Consider the following 23,779-nt stretch of genomic DNA (forward strand, 5'->3'; position numbering starts at 1 on the left):
CTAATTTCCATGGCAAATATTTAATTTCCTATAATAATGCAAATGCATGTGGCTTCAGACATAAAAAAAAACTTAATTCAATGACCTTGTACTTCTGTAGGCATCTTTCATTGTTATGATTTCATATGCAATGCATTTGTTACAGTATACAGATAATCTGGGTGGATTGTGGAGTATATTATTTGACATTCTGTAACACCATAAACATAAACAACATCTATGTGAATCGATCCCCATATCTGATCAGCGATCAATGTAATTCTCTTTGGTCTTCCATTCTGTTCACCTGAATCTGCAAATTAACGATGCAGAAAAAAGTGAATGTAACAGTAGAATGAGTTGGAATGGGAAGAGACAGCAATGTTTCTTGCAGCCTAAAAGCTGTGCCCTTTACAAAACGAAACATTTTATGTTACGTGTACCGTAGTACAAACCTGCACCTCTCAGAAACTAAAGCAAGCTGCTTCTTATCATAGTCTCAAGTCTGTTTCATCGCTACATAGAATTACCTGGCAATATTTACTTCAATATTTTATTAAAATAAAAAAAAAACAACCTAAATCCCTGTAAAGTCTGGATTCATTTCCACACACAGTGCATGTTACCTCTAGTAAGCATCTCAGTGCATTTGTTAAATGTGTTCATCACATTCAGGCAGATTCCTTAACATGGCTTAAAAAAACACACACAACTATTTAAGCAGATGGGCCTTGAACGGGTAAAACGAAGCTATACACATTTTAAAAACACACTTCCACATTAAAGTTAAGCCTCCTTTTAGTGGAGATTTCTCACAGACTTCAGTGGATTAATTTCTGTGTAGAAATGAGAAAATACCCCTAGAAAATGAACAGGAGAACCACTCTGAACACAGTCTGCCTTCAAACTATGTGACTATTAAGCAATTGAATAGATACCTATTCATTAAGGCTTATAAAAAGAAAGAGAACGACGAAACAAAGAACATAAACCACGAGACCAGAGCAGGACAGCTGTAGTCGTGACCCTTGTGCAGTCTCCTAATTCAGAAAACCAGGTGTAGTAGGACTAGTTAGGTAGCAACACCCCCAAGTCCCTGCAGATGGATGAGCTTTTCATGAACGGTGCGCCGCAGGTGAAGCGATTCTATAGTAGGGACGTTTCTTCCCATACAGCAAAACATAAAAACTGACCTGGGAACCAACTTGGGTTTTACAAATTCCCCTCCCCCAACTGCTCAGTCCCACACTTGTGTAAAGTAAAGTAAAAAAAAAAAAAAAAAAAGGTCCATTCACAAGATAAGAGAAATGAAATCGAACAAATATCTAAATAACAACAGGAGGCAGGCTGACAATAGATCTAATCATATAAAAAGATTTTCAAGTATCGTGTCGCTAAACCTCAGACTGAAATGGCTCCCTGAGTTAATCTACTTTCTTGTCCATGGTGCTCTTGTTGGTTTCCTCTGTTGTGTCCAGCAACGCGGGCCTTCCCTGGCCCTCGTCCTCTTCATCCTCCTCGTCCTCGTCTTCTTCATCCCGCTTGAGATCCTCGGTGCCGTCATCGGCCGCAGAGGCGGTGCAGAGGACGTAGCACATGAGGCTGATGACAGCCATGGGAAGCCCAAACAGGAAGCAGCCCAGGATGGGGGAACTATGGAACACAGACTGAAGAAGGAGGAAGAGAAGAGATCTATGCCCCAAACAATACTACTTATACAAACCTCACATTACACTATAAAGCTATACTACAAATATATACTATATGTAAAAGTTAATGAGGGTGGGTGACCTATCTTTGAGTGTTAACCTGGATATATCAGCTAATGACTGGTGATGTTTAATGCTTTTAGGGTGGGACCCCACAGACTGATATTCCCCACTTTTAGGTAACACCTTGGGGGTGTGGCTTTGAATTAAGAAGTAGCCCTGATTGGGCACTGTCCTGACAACCCATCAGGTATCTATTCATTAACTATGATAAGTAGATTGGTTTGTCTTTATAAACAACTGATTGCACTACTGAAAACACACATTATTGATGGCCTGGTGCTGAAAAAGAACGTAAGCAGTTAGAGTTTGGACTCAATCTTCATTATTTCAGTTGTACTGCACTATCAATGAAGCAAAGGTATCAATCATCTGAGAAGGCGGAGTGCTCTCTGAAACTGCGGCCACCTTTACAGCGAACTCTACGCACTACAGGAAGCTCATGATAAAAGCAACTAGGTAACAACAAAAAAAGGGCAGAGAATGTGCAACTGTGCCTTCGTGTCAGACGTAATTTTTCCCATGCGGACGAATCTCACAGCATGTTGTTCACATACCTGCACAGTGGATTTGGCATCGTACGCTAGTCTCTTTACTCTCTGAATCACTCCATCTCCCCCGTGTCCCTGTTCAGAACAAAGGTTTGTGTTACACATTTGTAAAAACTTCTCAAAATGCTGCGCAGCACACAGTGAGCCTGTTAAATGTCCCTTCATATTTTCATGGTAAATTTACTTCTACCAGAAAAACATCCACAGCGAATCAGGAATATGCGACCGTACAGTGTACTGCGAATGCTGCCAGACAAACACGTTTCCGTGTCATAAATTCACCAGGCTAATGGTTTTGTCATAGCATTTAATTCTGAAATGAGCTTCCAGTGAAATGAACCTTCTACATCCGTAGGCCCAGGACAGAACTGAAAATAAACCATAGCTCAGGATAGAAACTAACAGTTATTGACAACGTTACTGTAACCTTGCAGCACACTTATGACACCTTGAATCAATGGCAGAAATCCGGGAAGATGTTACTTATACATAACTGCAGTACACTGTACTGTAAGTCAAAATCCATTACATTAATGCTTATCGAAAATCACCGCCACTGCTCATTAGATAGGCAGTTACAGAAAAGGGGATGGACTGATGGATGGATGGATGCCGACCTCAGCAGTCCCATCCAGCACACTGTTGATGAAGTGGAGCAGCTCCTCCAGTGTGCTGACAGGCTTCTTGGGGAGGAAGTACTGCTCACTGGTGGCATTCAGCATGATGATGGAGGGAACCGAGATCTCACTGGCCAATAGGAAAATACAGGCTAATCATTAACCATTCCACCATTCTATTATAAGCATTGCTTATTTAATACATTTTTCACAGAAACTGATTTAAGTACAAATTCAAATGGATTTGATTCATAGATTAATTTGATAGGCAAATGAGAGCTGGACACAGACTCACCCCATAATAAGGCTGTTAATATACTCGTTACCATCCATGTGTCCAAACTGAACATCCCTGGAAAAGAAAAGCCCCATTTAATTACAGGTAACCCCTGAAAGGAGCATGGACATAGACAGAACCAAATAACTGTGAGAAAGTTCTGTTTGACAGTTATCAGCCTGGGAATCCAGCAGTATGAAGTGACTGATTTAGCTAAATAAATAGTGTAGATACTGAGACTTATTCATGATTCACACCAGAGAAATATAGTTACTATACTAATTTGAAACCTAAGACTTTCAATACAGCTAATATTTACTTAGCCAATCTCACATTTACATAAATTTTAACTTCTTATTCTTGTCACCATTTAAGTCATTGTAAAATACCGCACGATAGTTACAAGGCCGCTGGATTGCTAAAGGTGCCATTTGCATGCCTAGAATTATGTACTACACATTTTGCAAGACAAACAAAACCACGTTATTATAATCCACTTTAAATGAACACAGGCGTTCCACAGAAAGCCACCACTGCCAAACTGCAGCTTTATGTACCGTATCTCCAGGCATAACTCAAAGGACCCAGAAAACCAAAAAAAGCTGTAAATCAGAATTACAGTGTGCGTCTGTACGTTTGCCAGCATCGAGACCAGCAAACTTCAGATATTCTGAGCAGGTCTTTGATTGCACTTTCATGCAAGTAGCCAATCTGCGAATTTACTTTCTGCAGAGCTCACTTGGTACTGGAACCAAAGAGCTCTTTCCTTTATCACGATTAAATCAGTGATCCAAAACCAAAAACAAATTATACTCAGTTCAGTAGTAAACAATTTATTTTGTATCATATCTTGTTCTTTTTACTGCATTATTCTGTAAAATGAGGTGTTATAGGAGCCCATCTGTCATGTTATTGCAGAAATACCAGCAGTATATTTTTGGCTGGATTTCAACATGTGAAACACACTCTATTGCAAAGACAAGAACATGACCTTGGACAGGTGAAATACTACCTGTTTCAGAAGTTATAAGCTTACATTTAGAATATGAATGGGGGTGGAGGTATTCCTTAACTGCGCTATAAATTTCTCTCTATATTTAATGGCATGCTACCGTTCAAGATCGGGAACGACATTACAGTGAATGCTGTTATCACTACCCCCATCATTTGAAGAGAGCTACCCTAGGGTAGGTCACATGGAAAATATACCATATTGCGGCTCTTCATGCCCCTGCGCAGTCAGGAATCACCTTAAACACAGTGTTCACCCTGCCATCCCTCCACGGATTGTTTAAATAAATAGAGAGACTCTAATGGTAGACATTCTGACACATCAGGTGTGTGACATGCAGGTGACATTCCCTGCAATGGTGGACAGTTTGTAAATCTCTGACATCCAGGAAATTTGGACAGAGCACCCAGTTCTGAGAGCTGTGTTTCAGGTATATGGCAATCATGGGGGGGGGGGGGGGGGGTCCAGGCTTTGGATCTCAGATGGGAAGCTTCAGTAAGGCCAGGTTCCTGAAACACAGCTCTCCGAATTGGGCGGTCTGTCCAAGTTTCCTGGGTGTCAGGAAATGTGCATCACCAAACATCACATACTTAAGTCTGACACAAGCGTGTCAACGGTGTGATCTACAGGCAGTGCTGCAACAAATATTCAAGATATTCAAAAAAAAGTTTAATAGCAAATAAAGATTTGAGAATTTCATACGCAGTTCATATTCTGACCATAACATGGCTCCAGTATAGCTCTTCTCGCAATTAACACACACAAAACATAGTAAGTAAACATAAAAGATGGCAGGTACGAGTCAAGATGGTCCTCGAGAAGATCCGATACGCTCCATAGCATGGGAGCAATTTCAAAATGTCGGTAAGGGTATTATTGTGCAAATAAACAAATATTCAAGAAAAAAATAATCAGCCAAATATACAAATATTAAAATATCCCCAAATTGCAGCCCAGTCTTCTCTTTGCACTGGGTAAACTGGCCAGATGACACAATAGAGGACAAACTGGGCAACAGTGGCAGACCCTTCAATGTGGCTGTAATACCTTATTTCAGCTGAACTGTGGACTTCAGCAGTGCAACTACAATACTTCAATCTAGAATGCTTGCTGTGTGATTCTATTACATCACAATTTACTCATATTTTAAAAACTTAAAATACAGGCACCAACACTGTTCATCTGATGTTCAAACTCTATATATAATTAAACACAAGCAGGGAGAACATAAAAAGACAGTGTTTCTTTTCAAAGCCCTTTTCATGTGTCTGCTCCAGAGAAGAGCCCATTTAAAAAAAATAATTATGCCAATACTTCGTTGTGACCTAGTTGGCAGTACTGAAAATGGTAGGCAGCAAGATCATTAAAACTGAAAATGTTCCAGACTGATGTATAAAGACCGTATCCCTAGCAGGTCAATCAGAAAACAATCAGTGAGACTCACCTGTTGTAATGATCTCGGTATTCAGTTGCTACTCTTTGAACCAGATTCTTTAACCTTTTAATGGAAAATGGATCAATTAAAAATAAAACAACCGAGGCTATAATGAATTGGTATCCATCAAGCAGCTCTGTTCCTGTAGATATCGTAAATTCTAATAGCTTTTTTTGCAAATTGAAAACAAGAGTGAAATCTGAAGGAACCTATTACCTGATGCTGTCTTCAGTTGGGTTCTTCTCATCAATGATCACTATTGCCACCAACTTGCCTGTCGTAAAACGTTTGACTTAAAACAATCAACGTAATGTCAAAACTATTTATGATTATGACAATACAGTACCACTGTTATCTTCTTTATTACTCCGCTAATAAATTACCATATTGATAAAAATTGTCCATTCAATCTGAGCATCTATTAGAATGCTACACAACTTAATATTTACAAAACTAACGGGTTTTGACATCGAGTTTATTAAAACTATAGCTGTTGCCAAAACAGCGGACTGTGGACTTAGCCGTAAGGTTTTGGACCCTGTCACCACAATCTAGAAATGTCTCAAATGGACCCACATGGAATAATTGCCCAGTTACCCAAAGTATAGTGTGCAGGACAGCCAGGCAGGAAACAGCTGACTGAATGAACTTTATTACCCATAATTATTCCCTCATTCCAGTGAATATTAGGCTCCATTACTGCAGCATTATGGAATAAAGCAACCCACAGTCGATGCTCTCCTGTGTCCCTACTCTCTGGTCTGCTTGGAACTCTTGCCCAATCCATACCTTTAATCTTACCATTGGGCACAGTGATGGAAGTGCAGCTTCCCTTTATAAGCTCATGAAAAACATAACATCAGGTGTTGGTGTGATTGATGGGGTTACTAGTTACAACAATAACAACCAAAGCTAAACATTTATGAATTAGGCCTCATCGCACGACATTTAAGCACCAGACTCAAGTCGTTGGCAGTTTTCCAACTTGTCCATCAACACAAACTTGGCAGACGCACCGAACGCCGTCCTGAAGTTCATCAAGTTCTTACAAGGGCCTAAGCCAGCCCACGACAGTATGAGACTGGGCTCAAAGGCTTCCTTTGCACAGTACTGGACGAGCTCCTTCGACTGTAAGGTGTGTAGCTGTGTTGGCATGTCAGTGCAGCCGAAGTACCTGTATCTCCAAGATCATAGAGGGTGTATCCATCGATGGGCAGGTAACTCAGAAAGCGCTCCCTGGATACCCAGGATGAGAGGCTCCCATCCGCATATTCTGAGAAAAGGAGATGCACCAATATCTGAACTTATTACCATAGGAACACAGAAGACCCAAGCGAAAAACTTCACAGATTCACCGTAAGTCAGCAAATCATCAAAGACCCCAAACAGACCACACGTGGCATACGAAACTTACAGGAACCACAACTAGTACATACTGTAGATATTTTTAAATATACATATGTATATATGCATACGTAGACATACACGCACACTCTTCATTCTGGGTATGCAATTACTCTCAACCACAGTCTTGTGTCTTCCCTCAAGATGGAAAATGTTCACGAAAAGTTTAACCCTAGGATAAATAAGCAGAACAGAGCACCAAAATGTTCTACAATTTTAGAATACATGAATAGTCAAAGAAACCACACTTGACCAAAATGTTCAAACCATACAACAGGAAGAGTCTACATTCTCCAGTCTGGGGGGGAGGGGAGAGAAAAAAAAAAAATATATAAAAAAAAAAAAAAAATTCACTGGGCTAGATGTGCTTGGTTTTCATGTCGCAACCTGCTTCAGAGACACGTTTACTTGTAAACATTAGGCTACTGGCAAATTTAACATTTCCATTGAGAAGCACTGTAACAAGCAACTGCTTGACAGCAAGCCTCCGTAGAAGTCATTTACTGCGGTTATAAAGTACACATGAATCTATGCTAAACATAACCAGTCACCAAAAAGGCCCAGGGCAGACTACTGTAATCCACTCTGGTGCATTTCCAACACTGACCCCTGTCCAACTCACACAAGTTTCACCGCGTCATTGCCGGGAACAAGCTACAGATCACAACCATAGACACAATTACCAAATTCATGCACTGAACTGTCAGCAGGATATTACCATTCAGGCTATGGTAACTACCCTTGTTTACTGACAAACAATTATCATCTGAAACAACTTAAGATGTTGGCAAAAATCTGATTCAATAAGACTAATTATGTTTTATTCATCCTTTATTTTATTTATCCTTCATTTTACCAGGAAGATTCCACTGAGATACAATCTCTTCTTCCAGGAAGTCCAGGCCAAGATGACAGTAAATAAGAAAAATAAAAGTTTCATATACATACATACAGAGATGATTAATATGAACACAGACGAAAACACATATAAATACTCAAACTATACATAGAATAAAATTAATTAATATAAAACAATGGCACTGTTCTTTAAGCTCAAAGTTTAAAAGGTTTTTAAACACATTCAGAGAAGGCAAGGAGTTTAAATATATTTTCTAATATGTTCCACTCATGTGGTGCATAACAACAAAAGCGGATTTCCTCAGTTTTGTTGCGCGTGGTTGGAGGCTGAAGGAGAAGTTTCACTGATGAGCGGGTGCTGTATGTATTACTGGGGAGTGTCAGAAAAGTACATATGTACTGAGGTGATTTGCCCATTAAAACCTTTGCAATAAAAACCAGTCAATGCATTTTCCTTCTAAGATGTAATGATGTCCACTCCACCATCTCATATAGCTTACAGTGATGTGTTCTTGCTGTTGCACCAGATATAAACCTCAATGCTGCATGATATATAACATCTACTGTAGTTTCTTCAAATAAGATGAAGGTGCATGCATATATATTACATCTCCATAATCTAATACTGATAAGAAGGTGCTCTGTACTAGTCTTTTTCTAGCAATGAAGGAAAAACATTTCTTTAAATGTAAATAGAAGCCTAGTTTTGGCCGAAGTTTTTTTTTTAACAAGCTCTTTATATGGACTCCAAAAGATAATGTGTTGTCAAGCCAGATACCGAGATATTTGTAAGACGACACCCTCTCTAGATGAGTGCCATCTAGTGTTAACACAGAATAATCAAGGGCAGAACATGAATGTGTAAATACCATAAATTTAGTTTTCTTGGCATTTAACACCAGTTTTAACTTGATGAGAGACATCTGTAATAAAATTAAAATCAGACAGTAATGAATCTATTGTTTCTCACAGTGACAAAGCAGTGGTGTGAAGAACTGCGTCATCAGTATATGATTGTATTTTTGCTGGTTCTAATCATAAACTAATATTGTTTATATAAATAGAGAATAAAGCAGGCCCTAAAATAGAACCTTGAAGCACACCAGTTTTTGCTATTTGTGAGGTAGAGTTATAGTTATCTACAGCTACACACTGTGTTCTCCCAATCAAGTACTTGGAGAACCAATTCAATACAGTGTCACTAAATCATATACTCTGTAATCTTTGCAGAAGATGAGCATGATCAACAGTGTCAGATGCTTTTGTTAGATCTATAAAAAGAGCAGCGCATGATTTTTTTGTTATCCAAAGCAGTAATTATATGATTTGTAACAGAAGTTATTGCAGTTATGGTACTATGGCCCTGTCTAAAACCAGACTGGGTATGACATTAAATATTATCATCAGATAAAAATGGAAGGACAATGGCTGACTTCCAGGAGCTAGGGATTAACCCACTACAGAGACTGCGATTAAAAACAGAGGCAATAGGACCGGCAATCAGATCTGCCGCTGTCTCATCTGGACCAGCAGCCTTTTTGCAATCCAGGTTTCATAAGGCATTGCGAACTTGGGAGGCAGGAATCATAGAAAAGTAAAGGTTCACAGAACAATTGGAATTGATAACTGCACTATACACAGAATCTACTGGAAGACTGGATTGAGTAATTATTCCTAAACGTCGACCGGTAAACTCATTAAAACCACAAACATATAGACGGATAAGACGCAAAAACACCTGAGCTGCCATCTTGGATTTTTACCAACATCGAGACATGAACCAGCATCATTCAACATCTATTTCCCAAACAGAAGCTACCTGATAAGGCTGACGGTGTGTGGCACAGTGGGTTAGATCGTGCCTGTGATCGGAAGGTTGCTGGTACAAATACCAGGGCCCCTGGGCATGGCCCTTAACCCCCAATTGCCCTAATTGTGCTGGAGGCTGGTTGACACCCGTGCTGTGACCCCACTCCAGACTTGCCCTAACCTCATTGGCTCTCACTGGGCGCCATGGAATGCCAGATATGGCAAGGAAAAAGGCCATTTCCGGAAGGAGATCAATAAAATATCACTATTGTACTCTAAAAAAAAATGTGCTTTTCTATTTTATTGGCAGCTCAAATTATGAAGCAAGCAATGGATTTTGTTAAGATAATTCAATCTGGTATTGTGGTTCTATACTATGACAAGAAAAGCATTCAGCAGAACCATGCACTTCTTCATCCTCCACCAAACTCTCAGATGGTTACCTGAAACCTGACAGCATTGACACCGGGAAAATCAGCTCCTCCCCCAAAACCACGCTGAGAAAGACATCAGGCCAAGCTCTGAACAGAAAAAAACCTAAACCCACAGAAAGGGATTATTTTACTCTATGAAACTGATTCCCTGAAGGGCTGATCTCCAGCTACCTGTCTACAGCCAGGACACAGTTCTGGGATAAGCAGGAATACTACTACCCAGCTGATGGGTTTAAATCCAGGGCGTTGGTCGGGGCAAGACACCCCAAGAAAGCTACTTCTTTGGGATTATAAAACAGGTTCAGAAATACACAGAAATAAACCCAGGAATGGCAGGACAACAGAAACACATGCAGAGTCATCTGACGGAGAGGGGAACATGAGCAGGATACGCAAACTTCACGAATGGGGAGAAGCAGTTGGATTTGAACCCATAACCCGGAGGGTATGAGGATGCTGCCGCATGTTTGGTGTTTGTGGAGTGAAAATAAGCGGGAAGGAGAAATAGCAAAGAGGAACTGCCCATAAAAAGTACCACTAAGGAACTCAACATAATTCCAGAACAGACTACAGCAAAAGTTGTTAAATTTCTCTCATCCACAAACATTTTATATACTATATATACACATATATACATATATACATATATATATATATATATATATATATATATATATGTATGTATATGTGTGTGTGTGTGTGTGTGTGTGTGTTTCATTATTATTATTATCATCATTTCATCTTACTTTCCCTGTGTTAACAGGAAAAGATGCAATCTCGAAAGACAACTGTTTAACTGTTACAGCATTAGCACAGTCCAACAAAGTTTAATATTAATACAAAGTCTAATATTATAATATTTCATTTAAACAAGGTTATCACTTGGATTCATTTCATACCCACACAACAATTAGACTTTCTTCCTGGGTGCTCTCTCTCTACAGATATGAGATAAACGGCAGAGCTTCGCCGTTGAGTCACTGAGCTCGCTCTAATTATCCTAATGAACTGCCCTGCCCACAATGAGTTTGATTTATGACTGTGAAATGATATCCTGCTTTTCCCACTATATGTTTTTTATCTTCGAAAAGTGCGCCTTAGGGGGCCCCAGTCATCAAAAGAGAGGGGGGGGGGGCAGTATGATCATGTGAGAAAATAATATACAAAACTGGATCATTATTACTACCACCTGAGGCTTCCACTGTGCAAATCTACCAACGATGCAGACACATATACTCAGTGTCATCTATTAGGGACCTCGACGTAGTAACAGGTAGGTCCCCCTCCTATCCACAGAACCACTTCAGGGGTTCACGAGCTGTGCACTCAGATAAGCTTTTCTGCACAGCACTTTCGTACCGAGCTATTATTTTTGCACTTGTGACCTTCCTGTTAGCTTTAACAAGTCTGGCCATTCTCCACTGACCTCCCTCATTAACAAGGCGTTTTCAGCTACAGAACTGCTGATGACTGATGTTCTTTTGTCAGTCACCCCATTCTCTGTCAACTCGTGACACTCTAGTGTGTGAAAATCCCAGGAATGTGGCTGCTTCCAAAATGCTGGAAGCACCAGGTCAGCAACAATTATCACACCATATTTAAACCCACTTAGACTACATGTTCTAAAGTTTAGCCGCAAAGGAAGTGAACCCCATGACCCCATTCTGTGTGCTGTACATATTCACACATGGAGCAGGCTGTTTGTGTTAATGAGCAGGGGGACCTGACACACTGCCCACTTGGTGTTCATTGGTTATTAGCTACAGATGCGAGGGCCAGTACTTTTCTCGTATTGTCATATTGAAGCACCTTAATTTGTATTTGTGTTGTGTGTCCGATCTGTATTTACTAGTGGATAGAAGGTTATGCAGAGTATGATTTTCATCGTTTAGTGTAATTAACCATGTACTGCGTGTACGACTCTCGACTGTAAATACATAGAAATGACATTAGTTATACAGCAAGAAATGAACACACACATCCCACAAGAAACTGAGACCATGAATTTGTGGATGGTGAGCGACCAGCCCATAAAGTTTAACTTTAAATGCAGAAAATGCCAGCTGACCTTAAAGTAGTGTGGGGTCGACCGCATCTAAAATTGTCTTTGCAGCATTTTTCAATTCCTGCCCATTTTCATGGTAGCTGTTCACAGAAGGTGCCTAGGAATATTGGAATATGGCCATTGTGTCATCGAGGACTGTAGGACACTTTTTTTCCCCACACAGTCTAAAGATTTCTTTGCAACCACAGAGCTTCCTGACTCACTGTTTCAGACACAGCTTCCTCGCCGGTGCAACACAGAGACTTGCATGCATGCAGGGCAGATACGAATCTTAGAGACTTAGTATGAAACTGACTCACAGGGCAGGATCCTTGCTAGTTATACATCTACTTATATGTTGGGTTAGTATGGGTTAACTGGGTTCACAGCATGCAAGCAGCCAGGGCTATATGTATGGCAAAAGCTAAGCTATGCATAAAATTTCATTTATTATTAAAAAATAACCCGAGAAGGTCAAAACTTAAATCCAAAATTCAGAAATGAAGAGGTTACCCAACCGTTATAAGAATAAGCTGTTTCACACTGGCTTTTGTTAGAAATCTGGACTTTAGTAAAAATATCTTGAACAGAATTAAATCAGTGACCAAGGGCACTGACATGTGGGGCATACAGAGTCATCTTCACTGTAACTGGGCGGAACAGGAGAGACATCCAGTGTACTGATGTACGAAAGCCAAACAAAGAATCTTGAATCATCACAGTAAAAAAAAAAAAAAAAACACAAGAAATTTTCTATTGTCTATACAGACCAGTCTGTATCTTCCCAGCCCGCCTTGGACTGTCAATGCAACCACGCTTCTCAGCTGATGGCACTAATCAGACTGCAATGCCACACGGGGCAGCTCCATGTCCATGGAAATCCACTCATTACCCTGTGGAGTACGTCTTTAACATGACAGAACAGTCAAGCCCTTACAGGATGTGGGAATTTCGCAACTGCCACGCGGTCAGCCGCAGCTCAGAACAGTTGTTCTGGTCTAGTGAAAGAAATAAAACGCTTATATAGACGCGATCAAACAGGGAGGAGAAAAACGTGTTCGACATTTCCATGCCGTTAAGCTGAGATGGCCGCTTCTCTTTGTTGAATGCACTGAAAGCAGGAGTCTTGACAGGCATAACCCCAAACTGGATGGTCATGCCGGAGGAACGAACCACGCGTCCCCGGTAACACTGCTGAAGCGCACCGCAGTCGGGAACCTAGATAGACTGAGATTTCACACCATTCATGTAGAGCTGTCACAATTACTCAAACTCGATTACTCAATTATTAAGAAGTATCGATTTAAAATTTTCCTTCTCAATTATTCGTGGAGGACGGGAGATGGCGCATACTGGATGAAGGTGAAAATAATCAGTTGTGTGGAAACATTTCACATTAAAAGTGAATGAAAATGCAATTGCCTGTCAGTATTGCAAAGAATAACTTAAATAAATATCACCACAGCACGACTGCAATGCAAGTACATCTTTGTAACCTTGTATTATTGGGTAAGTCAGTCATAGACATGTGCCATTTAACCTCTCGGAGTAGCCTAGCCTGTCTTTGTCATTCATCACTTTGACTTTAAATCACTTTGCTTAATTCACTTTCCACGGTTCCTCTATGTCAAAATAATCACTCCTAAAATAAAGGTTAGCCGTAACTTAGCTGCATCTTACATAATACAGTACATATAAATCATATATTATTTTTTGTGAACATACTGTGCGTTTTCAAATATGGTTCAATCGTACTGATGTTTTTGCAGTATTTAAGAGTTGAAAATGAACTATATAGCCAAGTAGAACTTATTATCTACCAACATAGTATGTCAAATAAGTTGGTGGAGTTGTCGTTAGTTGTGCTAACAGATACAAAACAGTCCCGATAAAATCACTCACACTTGCTCAATACTGTCTCTATCAAATATAACGTATTTCCATACAGTGGAAGAAAAATTATGGTTATGGTTCGCTTTCATCCTCTTTGTTATTTTTCTTTAATTTCTCACCAACGCATTGCATTATGAATAATTATGAATGATGAGAATGATTACGATTGTCTTGGAGAGATGCAGGAGCTCATGCAAAAGCGGTAAACTTCAGACTGATTTTGTTTTGTTTAACATGTACTAAATAATGCTGAAACACAACAATCGTTCTTGCGCAGTTTTGTGTCCTATGACGACCAAAAATGCTGTACAGTGGTCACTCATTATATCACGGTTCAGCTATCGCGCTCCCGCTATTTCGCAGAATTTTCACCTACCCGTCACAGTTCTCTGCGTATCACGTAACTTGCTTGTGGTCTGATTGTTTTCGTTTTGTCTTAAGCCCTAAGATGGTTCCCAAGCGTCCTGTATGTTCTAAGCCTTCCGGTACTAGTGAGCCTAAGCGCCAGTGGAAGACCTTGACCATTCAGGAGAAAGTAAAACTCTTGGATACGCTTCGGGAAGGAAAGCGTTACGCGGACGTCGGTTGCCATTATTAAAATGTTCTTAATTTTAAATATTTCATCACATATACAGAGAGAGAGAGAGAGAGAGAGAGAGAGAGAGAGAGAGATATGCAAATATTATATACAGTACAGGCCAAAAGTTTGGACACACCTTATTCAATATGTTGTCTTTATTTTCATGACCATTTACATTTTTATATTCTAGTTTCTTCAAAATAGCCACCCTTTGCTCTGATTACTGCTTTGCACACTCTTGGCATTCTCTCGATGAGCTTCAAGAGGTAGTCACCTGAAATGGTTTTCCAACAGTCTTGAAGGAGTTCCCAGAGGTGTTTAGCAAGGGTGCAAAGCAGTAATCAGAGCAAAGGGTGGCTATTTTGAAGAAACTAGAATATAAAACATGTTTTCAGTTATGTCACCTTTTTTTAAGTACATAACTCCACATGTGTTCATTCATAGTTTTGATGCCTTCAGTGAGAATCTACCAATGTAAATGGTCATGAAAATAAAAACAACACATTGAATGAGAAGGTGTGTTTTGGCCTGTACTGTGTGTGTGTGTATATATATATATATAAATATAAATCCTGGTTTATATATATATATATATAAAAACATATTTTAATGTTATTCATGTTCACATATGTGTGCTGTTTTAATAAGTTTACATGCGTTTAAAGTGTGTGGGAGGGAAGCTTTAAGGCTTATACTATAAAAAAAATGTTTATTTATATGGTCTTTCTATACTGTGGAATTTCACCTATTGCTGATGGGTCTGGAACGCATCTTCCGCGATAGGCAGGGGTTCACTGCAGTGCAATTTATTCATGGTTTGAACCCAACAGACTATTGAGGTCCGTGCGATATCACAATTGCATGCCCACAAAATGCCATGTCAATATTAACGCCACACATTGTGCAAGCCGAGTACCAAGAGTGGCACAGTGGTGCAACAGGTCATGCTGCCACTGCACATCCTGTGTGTGAAGCTTGCATGTTCACCCATGTGGGCGTGGCTTTTAAGCAGATTCTGCAGTTTCCCCCCACTGTCCAAAAACATGCAACTTCAGTGCCTAAACTGACCATATGTGTGACCCTGCAATAGTTGGTTGGTTGTAAACGATTACTCAATGAATTGTCTGAATAAATTAGTAGATTACGCAATTACTGATATAATCCATGGTGACCACCCTACATCAAGTACATAGGGCAATATTCATGGCGAAAGTTTATGTATGTTAATCCATATACAAAAAAAATTAATTATAAAAACTAGTAATAACCTGAGAAATAAGAAGTTAAAACACATAGACGGCAATAAAAATAAAATTCTAAAGAAGGTGCTTTACATTTTGTTAAATTTTATAACTGCCAGGAAGCTAAAGAACAAAGAGCAGTGTTTTACCATGGTTTTACCCTTCATATCATGCATATCATCTTGTCTTTATATTTGTGATAAAGATGCTATGAATATTCACATTTGTAGAAAGACCAACAGATCACAGAACTAGAACAGGCTCAGCGTTACACCAGCACATAAATGATAACTACACTTCAAGCCGAGTGATTTCGGCTTAAAATAACAGCTAAAAATATCCTACCCACTTTTCTAATGAAGCAGTATTTAAAAATGCATTTCACCAATAATACCCTGGGGGAGGGGGAGGTACAGTACAGGGAAACACAAACCTCCAGGGACAGACCGCAGGTCCGTAAACATTGTGCAAACTGCAAGCTGGCATCTTGTAAGTGACTGGAGACTCACCATCGTACACAAAGTGGCCCCCATCTTTAAAGACCAGAACAGCAGGTACCTCGTTCAAAGTCACTGTCTGGGAGGAAAACATTATAAATTATATTATATAAACATACCAACCAAAATACAAAAACACAAATTTTACTTTTTTGACTGCATTCACAGATTTTTATAAAAACTGAGCTTATCCAAATAGGGACCTCAGAAGATGTCCCCAAAAGGAGGGAAATTTCAGGTTTTACTACACTTTGGGGACAATTAGGTCCTCAAAAGTGATCTATGCAAACACACACACACACAAATACACACACAGTCACAGAAAAATATGAAATCACTCTATATTTTTAAATCCTGGTTTAATCATAATTCTGCAGGCAGAAGGCAACGCTGAGCAGCAGGTTGCTTCCAGGTTCAAAATGTCTAAGACAGCAGTAGAGAAGAATAAGGTGAAGACTGGGAACAATCAGAATCCAGCCAGGTAAAGGGTGGAAGTGACATTTTAATGCCAGAGATGAATTGGGTACTGGTGTTAAAGCAGCTGAGAACCACAGACCTACAGCACACGTACTGCCAGAGAACACAACTGGAGTGTAAGTAAATACACAGGACAAAAACTTAAAAACACCACACAATGTTTGAATTCAGTTTCAATATATTATTTATTCCAGAATTCCTGCCTTAGACGGCAGACTGCACAGAGAGATCTGCGTGTGTCATAACTGTTGGTTCTGCAGACACAGGCATACCTCAGGAAGGATGTCCTCCAAGGCTGAGAAGAAGTAGGTGTGCACAATCAGCTCTGAGGCCATTTCCGTGTACTTGTCCTAAAAATACATGAGGCCAATTGAATTAGATTCCACCCAGTAGCCATAAGACTCTACACTGAGTCTTGTACATTCTGCTCATGCTATTTTTATATTTCTGGTTAATGTATGTATATATATTGGAAATTTACTTTGGGATGAAATCCATCCATCCATCCATACATCAGGGATTGGCCCCATCCCACAGAAGAAATCAAGGCTGCAAACACTTTTCATATTTTGAAAGAATAAATTAAGGTGAATCACCATTTTAAGGTGGGGGCTAGATATGATTTTTGTTTTTTTTTCAGCTGATTTCAGGCAAAATGACTAATTACACACTTAAGTTAAAAACTAATGAACATAGCCCAATTAGAAAATGTTTTACTTTAAGGTTTTCTTCATTAGGACATCATTAGGCCCGTCGGGCCATAGACCTCATCGGTCATTACCGTAACAAGAAACATTACAACCCAGATTAAAACCATCCACAAAGCGGTAGTCTTTGCATCGGCATGCCTATACAGAACCTTCTAGAAACCAGACCTATGTGATACCTTGAGAGGTGACACCCCTCCGACGTAGACAAATAGGACATCATGTCTTCTCAGGACATGTTCAAACATCTGCTTGCTTGGTAGAGATCGGACGACTGGGCTGGATGGAGTAAAACAGACCTCAGCGTTAGAAGAGGCACAGGAAATCTGGACGTGTACTGCTGGTGCCACCCTGTGGTCTCTTCCAGGAAAAGCAGAAGAGTTGGATAATAAACTAGAGGTCTTTGGCTGTAAAATTACAGATGCTTCTCTACTTACAAACTTTCAACTTCAACATACTAATGAAGAGGACTAAGTCCAAACTGTGTTCCTTGGGCTCCCGTTTCCTGTCTGCAACATCAATTTTTTTTTCTGCGCTCCAATTCCGGTAGTATGACTTCTGGCCGCTACTCTCATACTCTCGTTAGCATCGTCAAAATATTATTTCTCATCATCATCATGTCAGTTAACTGACTCTTTTTTGATAATGAAATAATGATGATGATAAGATGATGTTGCAGAGCAAAATTATATCGCAGGCTCTAAATGTTATATTTTGTCGAGATATTACATAATGCATTGTTATTACATAATGCATTATTTCAGATGAGTAACAACATGTGATAATACCACATTATGTGATGAAAATTTGTCATGTTTTGTCAAGTTATTACATAATGTGTTGCTATAAGTCACTACCTTCGTTAGCAACCATTCGTAAATAGGATGGTAAAAAAAAAAAAAAATTCTGACCAATGTGCACTATTACAACATTTTTTTTACACCCAACAACAACACACAACGTTATGAGTGTAACATTGAAGCGTACAAAAATTTTATATGAATGAAACTGCAGCAACCAGTGATTTGCAGCCCAATGTGCAGTCGCAGTTATACCTATGTTACAATGATTTTCACTTAGTGAGCATTTCGCTTAACGACCTGGTCATTGAATCGGAACTTGGTTGCTAAATGAGGAGAGGGTGTAGTTACATATGTAGGGATACATCTTAAGAAAGCCTTCCTTTAGAGAAAAAAGAATCTTAGATAAATTCCAGTGAATGAGGAGACACAAACGTAGCTCATCAACCTCAAACACTATCCACTAAATTTCCATTTAAATGAATAATACATATTTGTCCACCTATCCCACTTCCAACTACTAATCCAGGAGACTGGGATAGGCAGTAGGCTCACTGTACAAACAGCCGAGGACACAAGCCAAGAAGAGATGCATACATTGGCTGTTCAGCAAAAGCATTTCTCTATCGAGCTAATCATAGCAGACTATTTCATTTTTATTTTTTTAATTATTGAGATTTCAAACTGAATTTGAGTGCATGCCCTTTCCTTGATGAACAAGGGTGCAATGACGGTTTAAATTTGTGCATAATTCTGTAATACTGCTGATGTGCAAAATTATAAGCTTGTCTATAATAATTCTTAAATAGCGATAATTTGTGAAAATTCACAGAGCTTGAAAAGCCTGCTGAGGTTTTGGTCCTGTCTAGCAGTAAAATTTCACACCCTTTCTGTTCGTTCATATGTAGAGCTCTCCTTCAACATTAACCTGCCCCCCTGAAACAGCAGAACTTGTTAAAACCACTTGTTAACCGCTACTGCCATATTTAAGCTGCCTCTGCTGAAATAACAGATAAGACATTTGTTGAATTAGGTAACAAAAAACTACAAGATAAAAGTGAAGGAGAAAGAGGATACGGAAAGGAATGATACATCCTGAAGGTCAGGTGACGTCTGAGATGGTAGATCAGAAGTAAGGAGACGTCTTTACCCTGCCAGCCTGTTGGCGAACTCAATAATGGCATCTTTAGTTCTGGGCCCTTTGTAGTTGTAGGATGCTTCCCCCTTTATTCTAGGTGAGAAAATAAGAGAAAATCAGGCACCTGGATGAACAAAATTAGTACTAAATGTATTCTTGACACATTACGGTTTCACCGGAGCCATAGATTGCACATCATTTCCGTTCACATGAACACTATCAAAACGAATGACATGGGGGAAAAAATAATAATAATCATCTGGACCATGCTGTTTATGGATAATTTAACGGCGTTTGCAGCCAGAGAGTTGACTCAGAAGACATTCATATAAAATTAAATGACCTTTCCCTTCATGAAGAAGCAGAGAACATAATGAAGAAACGAATTAACGTAATCGGGATCTCAGGGGGAAAAAGAAAGACGGTGGCAATGCACAAAGCACACTTCGAAAAGTGACAGGAATGCAGTTACATCACACCATTTCTCAAGGTTACATCCATATACAAAAAACACCTAACAAACAGAGAACGTAGACAGTCTCCGTCCTCTAAGGCTTTGTTACAAATCTGTCCCAGGGTGCTACTACATTAGTAGGCTGGTTTTCAGTGGACTGTGCTGGGATACTAGGCAGGATTATCTTAAGAAGATAATCTTAAATCAGTATATACTGCCCTCTATCAGCAATATATGTAATGTATAGTGTATAAATAAACAGTAGTAAAAGTTAGAAAAATAACAACATCAGCCACATGTTAAACAATACAACCTAAATGTGAATTTAGGTTATAAACGGACACCGGGAGAAGTAAATAATCTATGCAACAAAAACATAAGGTCAAGAAAAAATTAGGTCTAGGAGCCTAAAAGTAAACAAAACATAGTATTTGTAAACACAAACAACATTAGTTTGTCTTAATGCCAGCCTGGTCCCCCCTGAGCAAATAACATTAGCAGTTCAGTCCCTTAGCAACAAAGCTCAGAGGTGATTATCTCAAGCGGCAGACTGATTCGAGAAATCTACCGGGAGTTGGACAAACAGGCTGACGAAAAAAAAGATCCCTGGACTGAGACATTAACACAGTACCACATTCTGATAGAAAAATCTTTAAAGGTGTTTGAGCATTGCTCAGTAGCTCCCAAGTATGACACAATGACAGTAAAGCATCACATCTGCTGTTGTTAATGGGTATTATGCCAAACAAAAATAAATTTTATTGATACTTACAGTTTTATTGTGGGGTAACCTCTCACTCCAAAATCTGAAGCAACACCTATGAAATATTCAAATACTGTTTATTTGAAATTAATGTAAATATAGGTTGAAAGTCAGTAATGTATAAACAGTCTTCTTAATTCAGATGGTGTTACAGAATACTGGTAGATTTGCCTGTATACATGTATTTTAAAACAGTTCATCAAATCCCTGTAAATGCATGTTTCTGATCAAGACCCAGTGGATCACGGACCTTGAGTGACCATCCATAGCTCCCAAACATTCTTGTAAATCATGTAAAAGAACAGATCCATGTAAATGGATCTCAAATGTGTAACATTAATGATATCCAAACTGATTGTGTGAGACATATACTGCCTGGCAATCTATGACTGATTTAATAGTCTTTCATATTTCATATTGCACATAGTTTTTCCCCGTTGATTCTTAAAAAAGTCTAGGTCCCATGCATTGCCGAAAATCATTAGCCAGTCAGTAAAGATAAGGAAATGAGCACCACACTAATTTTCCATCACTGAGCCCTGCAGAGCGCTTAGAGAGGTCTGTGACCAAACCCTAAGCTGTCTCAATGCATTTAATTGAGTTATCATAAAGCTGAGACAGTCATCTAGGTAACTTATCAACCATGGATCTCAGTACTCAAGATCAGGAGAAGCAAACCCCTCAAAGTGAAAAAGTGCAGAGAACCAATTTCTACAAGTATTAACAACGTAGGAGTGCGAGATGCTGTTCCGGTCACAGACGGTTTACCTGTGAACGCGGTGGCGTCCATCTTTCCTACTCGTACCGGCGACCCGGACCGTTTCAGCTCTGCCCCGACGTCATGCCACACCGGCTCCAGCTTTTTACAGTAACCGCACCATGGTGCGTAGAACTGGAAGACACACTCCCTCAGATCAGGCAATACAACCACCGTCTACCCCTCAGAGTCACCTAACTCTTCGTTTCTGATTTATGCAGTCAGAATTCAATCTATTAACTGTATACTGCTTTTTTAACAGTTGTATATTTCATGAGATTTGAGCTTGCCTATATAGACAGTGCCGTACAATAGTTGCTGCAGAAATGTACTGTAATGTATGGCATTGTGACCATCCCAGCTTCTCCCAGTCTCATTCTCACACCTAAACATCAAAGCAATCGTCTTATTCTGACATACACGCAATTAGATGCAAGACCTCTCTGTTGGATTGGAACTCAGTCATAAGTCTGTAACAGTTTGTATTATTAAAATACAACTATTTGACCTGAACTATGCTGCCCTACAAAGGCAAAACGCAGTGACTATGCTGACACTGGAAATGAGAAAAACAGTGCTTTACCTTGGTTTTAGTGCCGAATTTGTAATTACTGTAATTTTCACACTTTGTTTTCTTCAAAACCGAGACCTTCCCTTATTGGAGGCTGTGGCATCTTTAGCAAAAGCATCCAGGGTTTTTCCTGGGTCTGTGGACAGGGCTGTTTCCAAATCTTCACTCTTTGGAGATCTCCACTCTTTGGAGATTTGGAAACAGCCCTGTCCACAGACCCAGGAATAAACCCTGGATGCTTTTGCTAAAGATGCCACAGCCTCCAGTAAGGGAAGGTCTGAACAGCCCGGCTAGGCGATAGTGGAAGTGGGGTTTGCACAACTTCAAATGCAGACGGTCATTAGTGTGTGCACATGGAGTACTTACATCCACCAACCAAACGTCGTCGTTTTTTATATCTTTGAACCTGAGGAAACAAAACATTTAAACCTGAGTAATACTGAGTAATACTGAGAAACTGAAGAACTTCCATTCACATTGCTTATAATGACAGATGCTCTGTATATAAAATGCTGGTACAAAATATAGGTAGTTTAATGTTCCTAATGTCTCAGAGGCAGCATAGAAACATTTGGACTTTAATTATATGGATTAGATTGCAAATCACATAAGTCATGAGTCGCATGAAGCACAACGGTTATGAACATACACAGGAAAGAAACAAATTAATTAAGAAAAACTTTCAGCAAGAGTGGTAATGTTCATAACTTCCTGCATAAATGAAATACACTAATAATGGTATAATACCAACAGAGACATGACAGAAGTGATGACAAAAACAGGAATTCACATTACTTTGCAAAACACAAAAATGTCGGCCATTAGCCCAGCGTCACTTACGTGCCAGCGAGTTCTTCGACAAATGCAAATACGGCTGTACTCAGCAAGCATACTGTAATAAGAAAGTGAAACATGGGAAACCCGCGTCAATTTCAAGTCACCAGCAATGGTAGCGATGTTACTGCTGTCACCATCTGTGCGGCCGGCTCACACTACAAACGCTCAGAGGCGAGCAAAGCAAAGCCCAGAAACAGCACGGCAATTAGATGGCACGCTTGCAAATGAGGAAAGTGAAGGTTTATTAGGGACCTACCTATGGAAAACAGAAATGCTTTCCCGCCTGCCATCTTTTCGGCTTGCGCTGCAGGGCAGGAAGCGCAGCCGTCAAGGGACGCTGCACTGCGCGTGCGCGCACCGTCGAGAAGCCCCACGTGACAGAGGAGGTGACGCTACGGCCGCCAGCCCAAAGGGCTCGTGTGCTCAGTGAAGCCATGGCCAATTAAGGCAGGGATGAAAACTTTCCACTTACATGGTGGGCAGCATTGTGTCTAAATCGTATTAAAAAAAGTGTGTTTGATGACTAGATTTATACACACTGCTTGGCTAAAAAATTCACAATATGAATTTAAATCGGCAAGAATTTAACAGCCGACTATTCAATCATTATTACAGCTCAGTAACGTTATGTAGCAATAAAATTAAATCAGCTGAGTACCTGAATCTACTGAATGTCCAGGTTATCCTATCAATTGATTTTTTTCTTCCGGGAATATTCCAGGACAATAATGCCAAGATTCATCGCTCTTGAATTGTCAAAGAGTGGTTCAGGGAGTATGAGGAATCAATTTCACACTTGAATCGATCCTGACTTTAAGCCCATTGAAAGTCTTTAAGATGTACTGAAGAAGACTTTACGGAGTGGTTCAACTCAC

The 23,779-nt window shown here is 39.7% G+C and overlaps 1 protein-coding gene across 1 annotated transcript; it reads right to left on the minus strand.

The window, feature by feature from the left end:
- Nucleotide 1: 1 nt before the first annotated feature.
- Nucleotides 2–23,268, minus strand: LOC125705662 (protein disulfide-isomerase TMX3-like). The gene is made up of 16 exons (XM_048971942.1): nt 23,161–23,268; nt 22,908–22,959; nt 22,434–22,473; nt 21,508–21,631; nt 20,749–20,794; nt 19,535–19,615; nt 17,764–17,863; nt 17,150–17,227; nt 16,413–16,479; nt 6,815–6,913; nt 5,857–5,914; nt 5,650–5,703; nt 3,212–3,268; nt 2,917–3,046; nt 2,306–2,374; nt 2–1,646 (listed from the first exon to the last, which is right to left on the minus strand). The coding sequence occupies exons 1-16, from the start codon at nt 23,192–23,194 to the stop codon at nt 1,404–1,406; spliced, it is 1,332 nt and encodes a 443-aa protein (XP_048827899.1). The 5' UTR covers nt 23,195–23,268; the 3' UTR covers nt 2–1,403.
- Nucleotides 23,269–23,779: the final 511 nt, after the last annotated feature.

This window comes from Brienomyrus brachyistius, chromosome 1, assembly GCF_023856365.1.
Source record: "Brienomyrus brachyistius isolate T26 chromosome 1, BBRACH_0.4, whole genome shotgun sequence".
In the NCBI taxonomy this organism is placed as follows: Eukaryota; Metazoa; Chordata; class Actinopteri; order Osteoglossiformes; family Mormyridae; genus Brienomyrus; species Brienomyrus brachyistius.

What these genes read in the sequence shown, in the direction of transcription:
- LOC125705662 (XM_048971942.1), bottom strand. Translation starts at nt 23,194, where the DNA reads ATGGCAGGCGGGAAAGCATTTCTGTTTTCCATAG. An exon ending in GGACGCCACCGCGTTCACAG is followed by an intron (nt 20,795 to 21,507) that starts GTAAACCGTCTG and finishes AATATTTCATAG; the next exon opens with GTGTTGCTTCAGATTTTGGA. An exon ending in CCAACTGAAGACAGCATCAG is followed by an intron (nt 5,704 to 5,856) that starts GTAATAGGTTCC and finishes TTCCATTAAAAG; the next exon opens with GTTAAAGAATCTGGTTCAAA.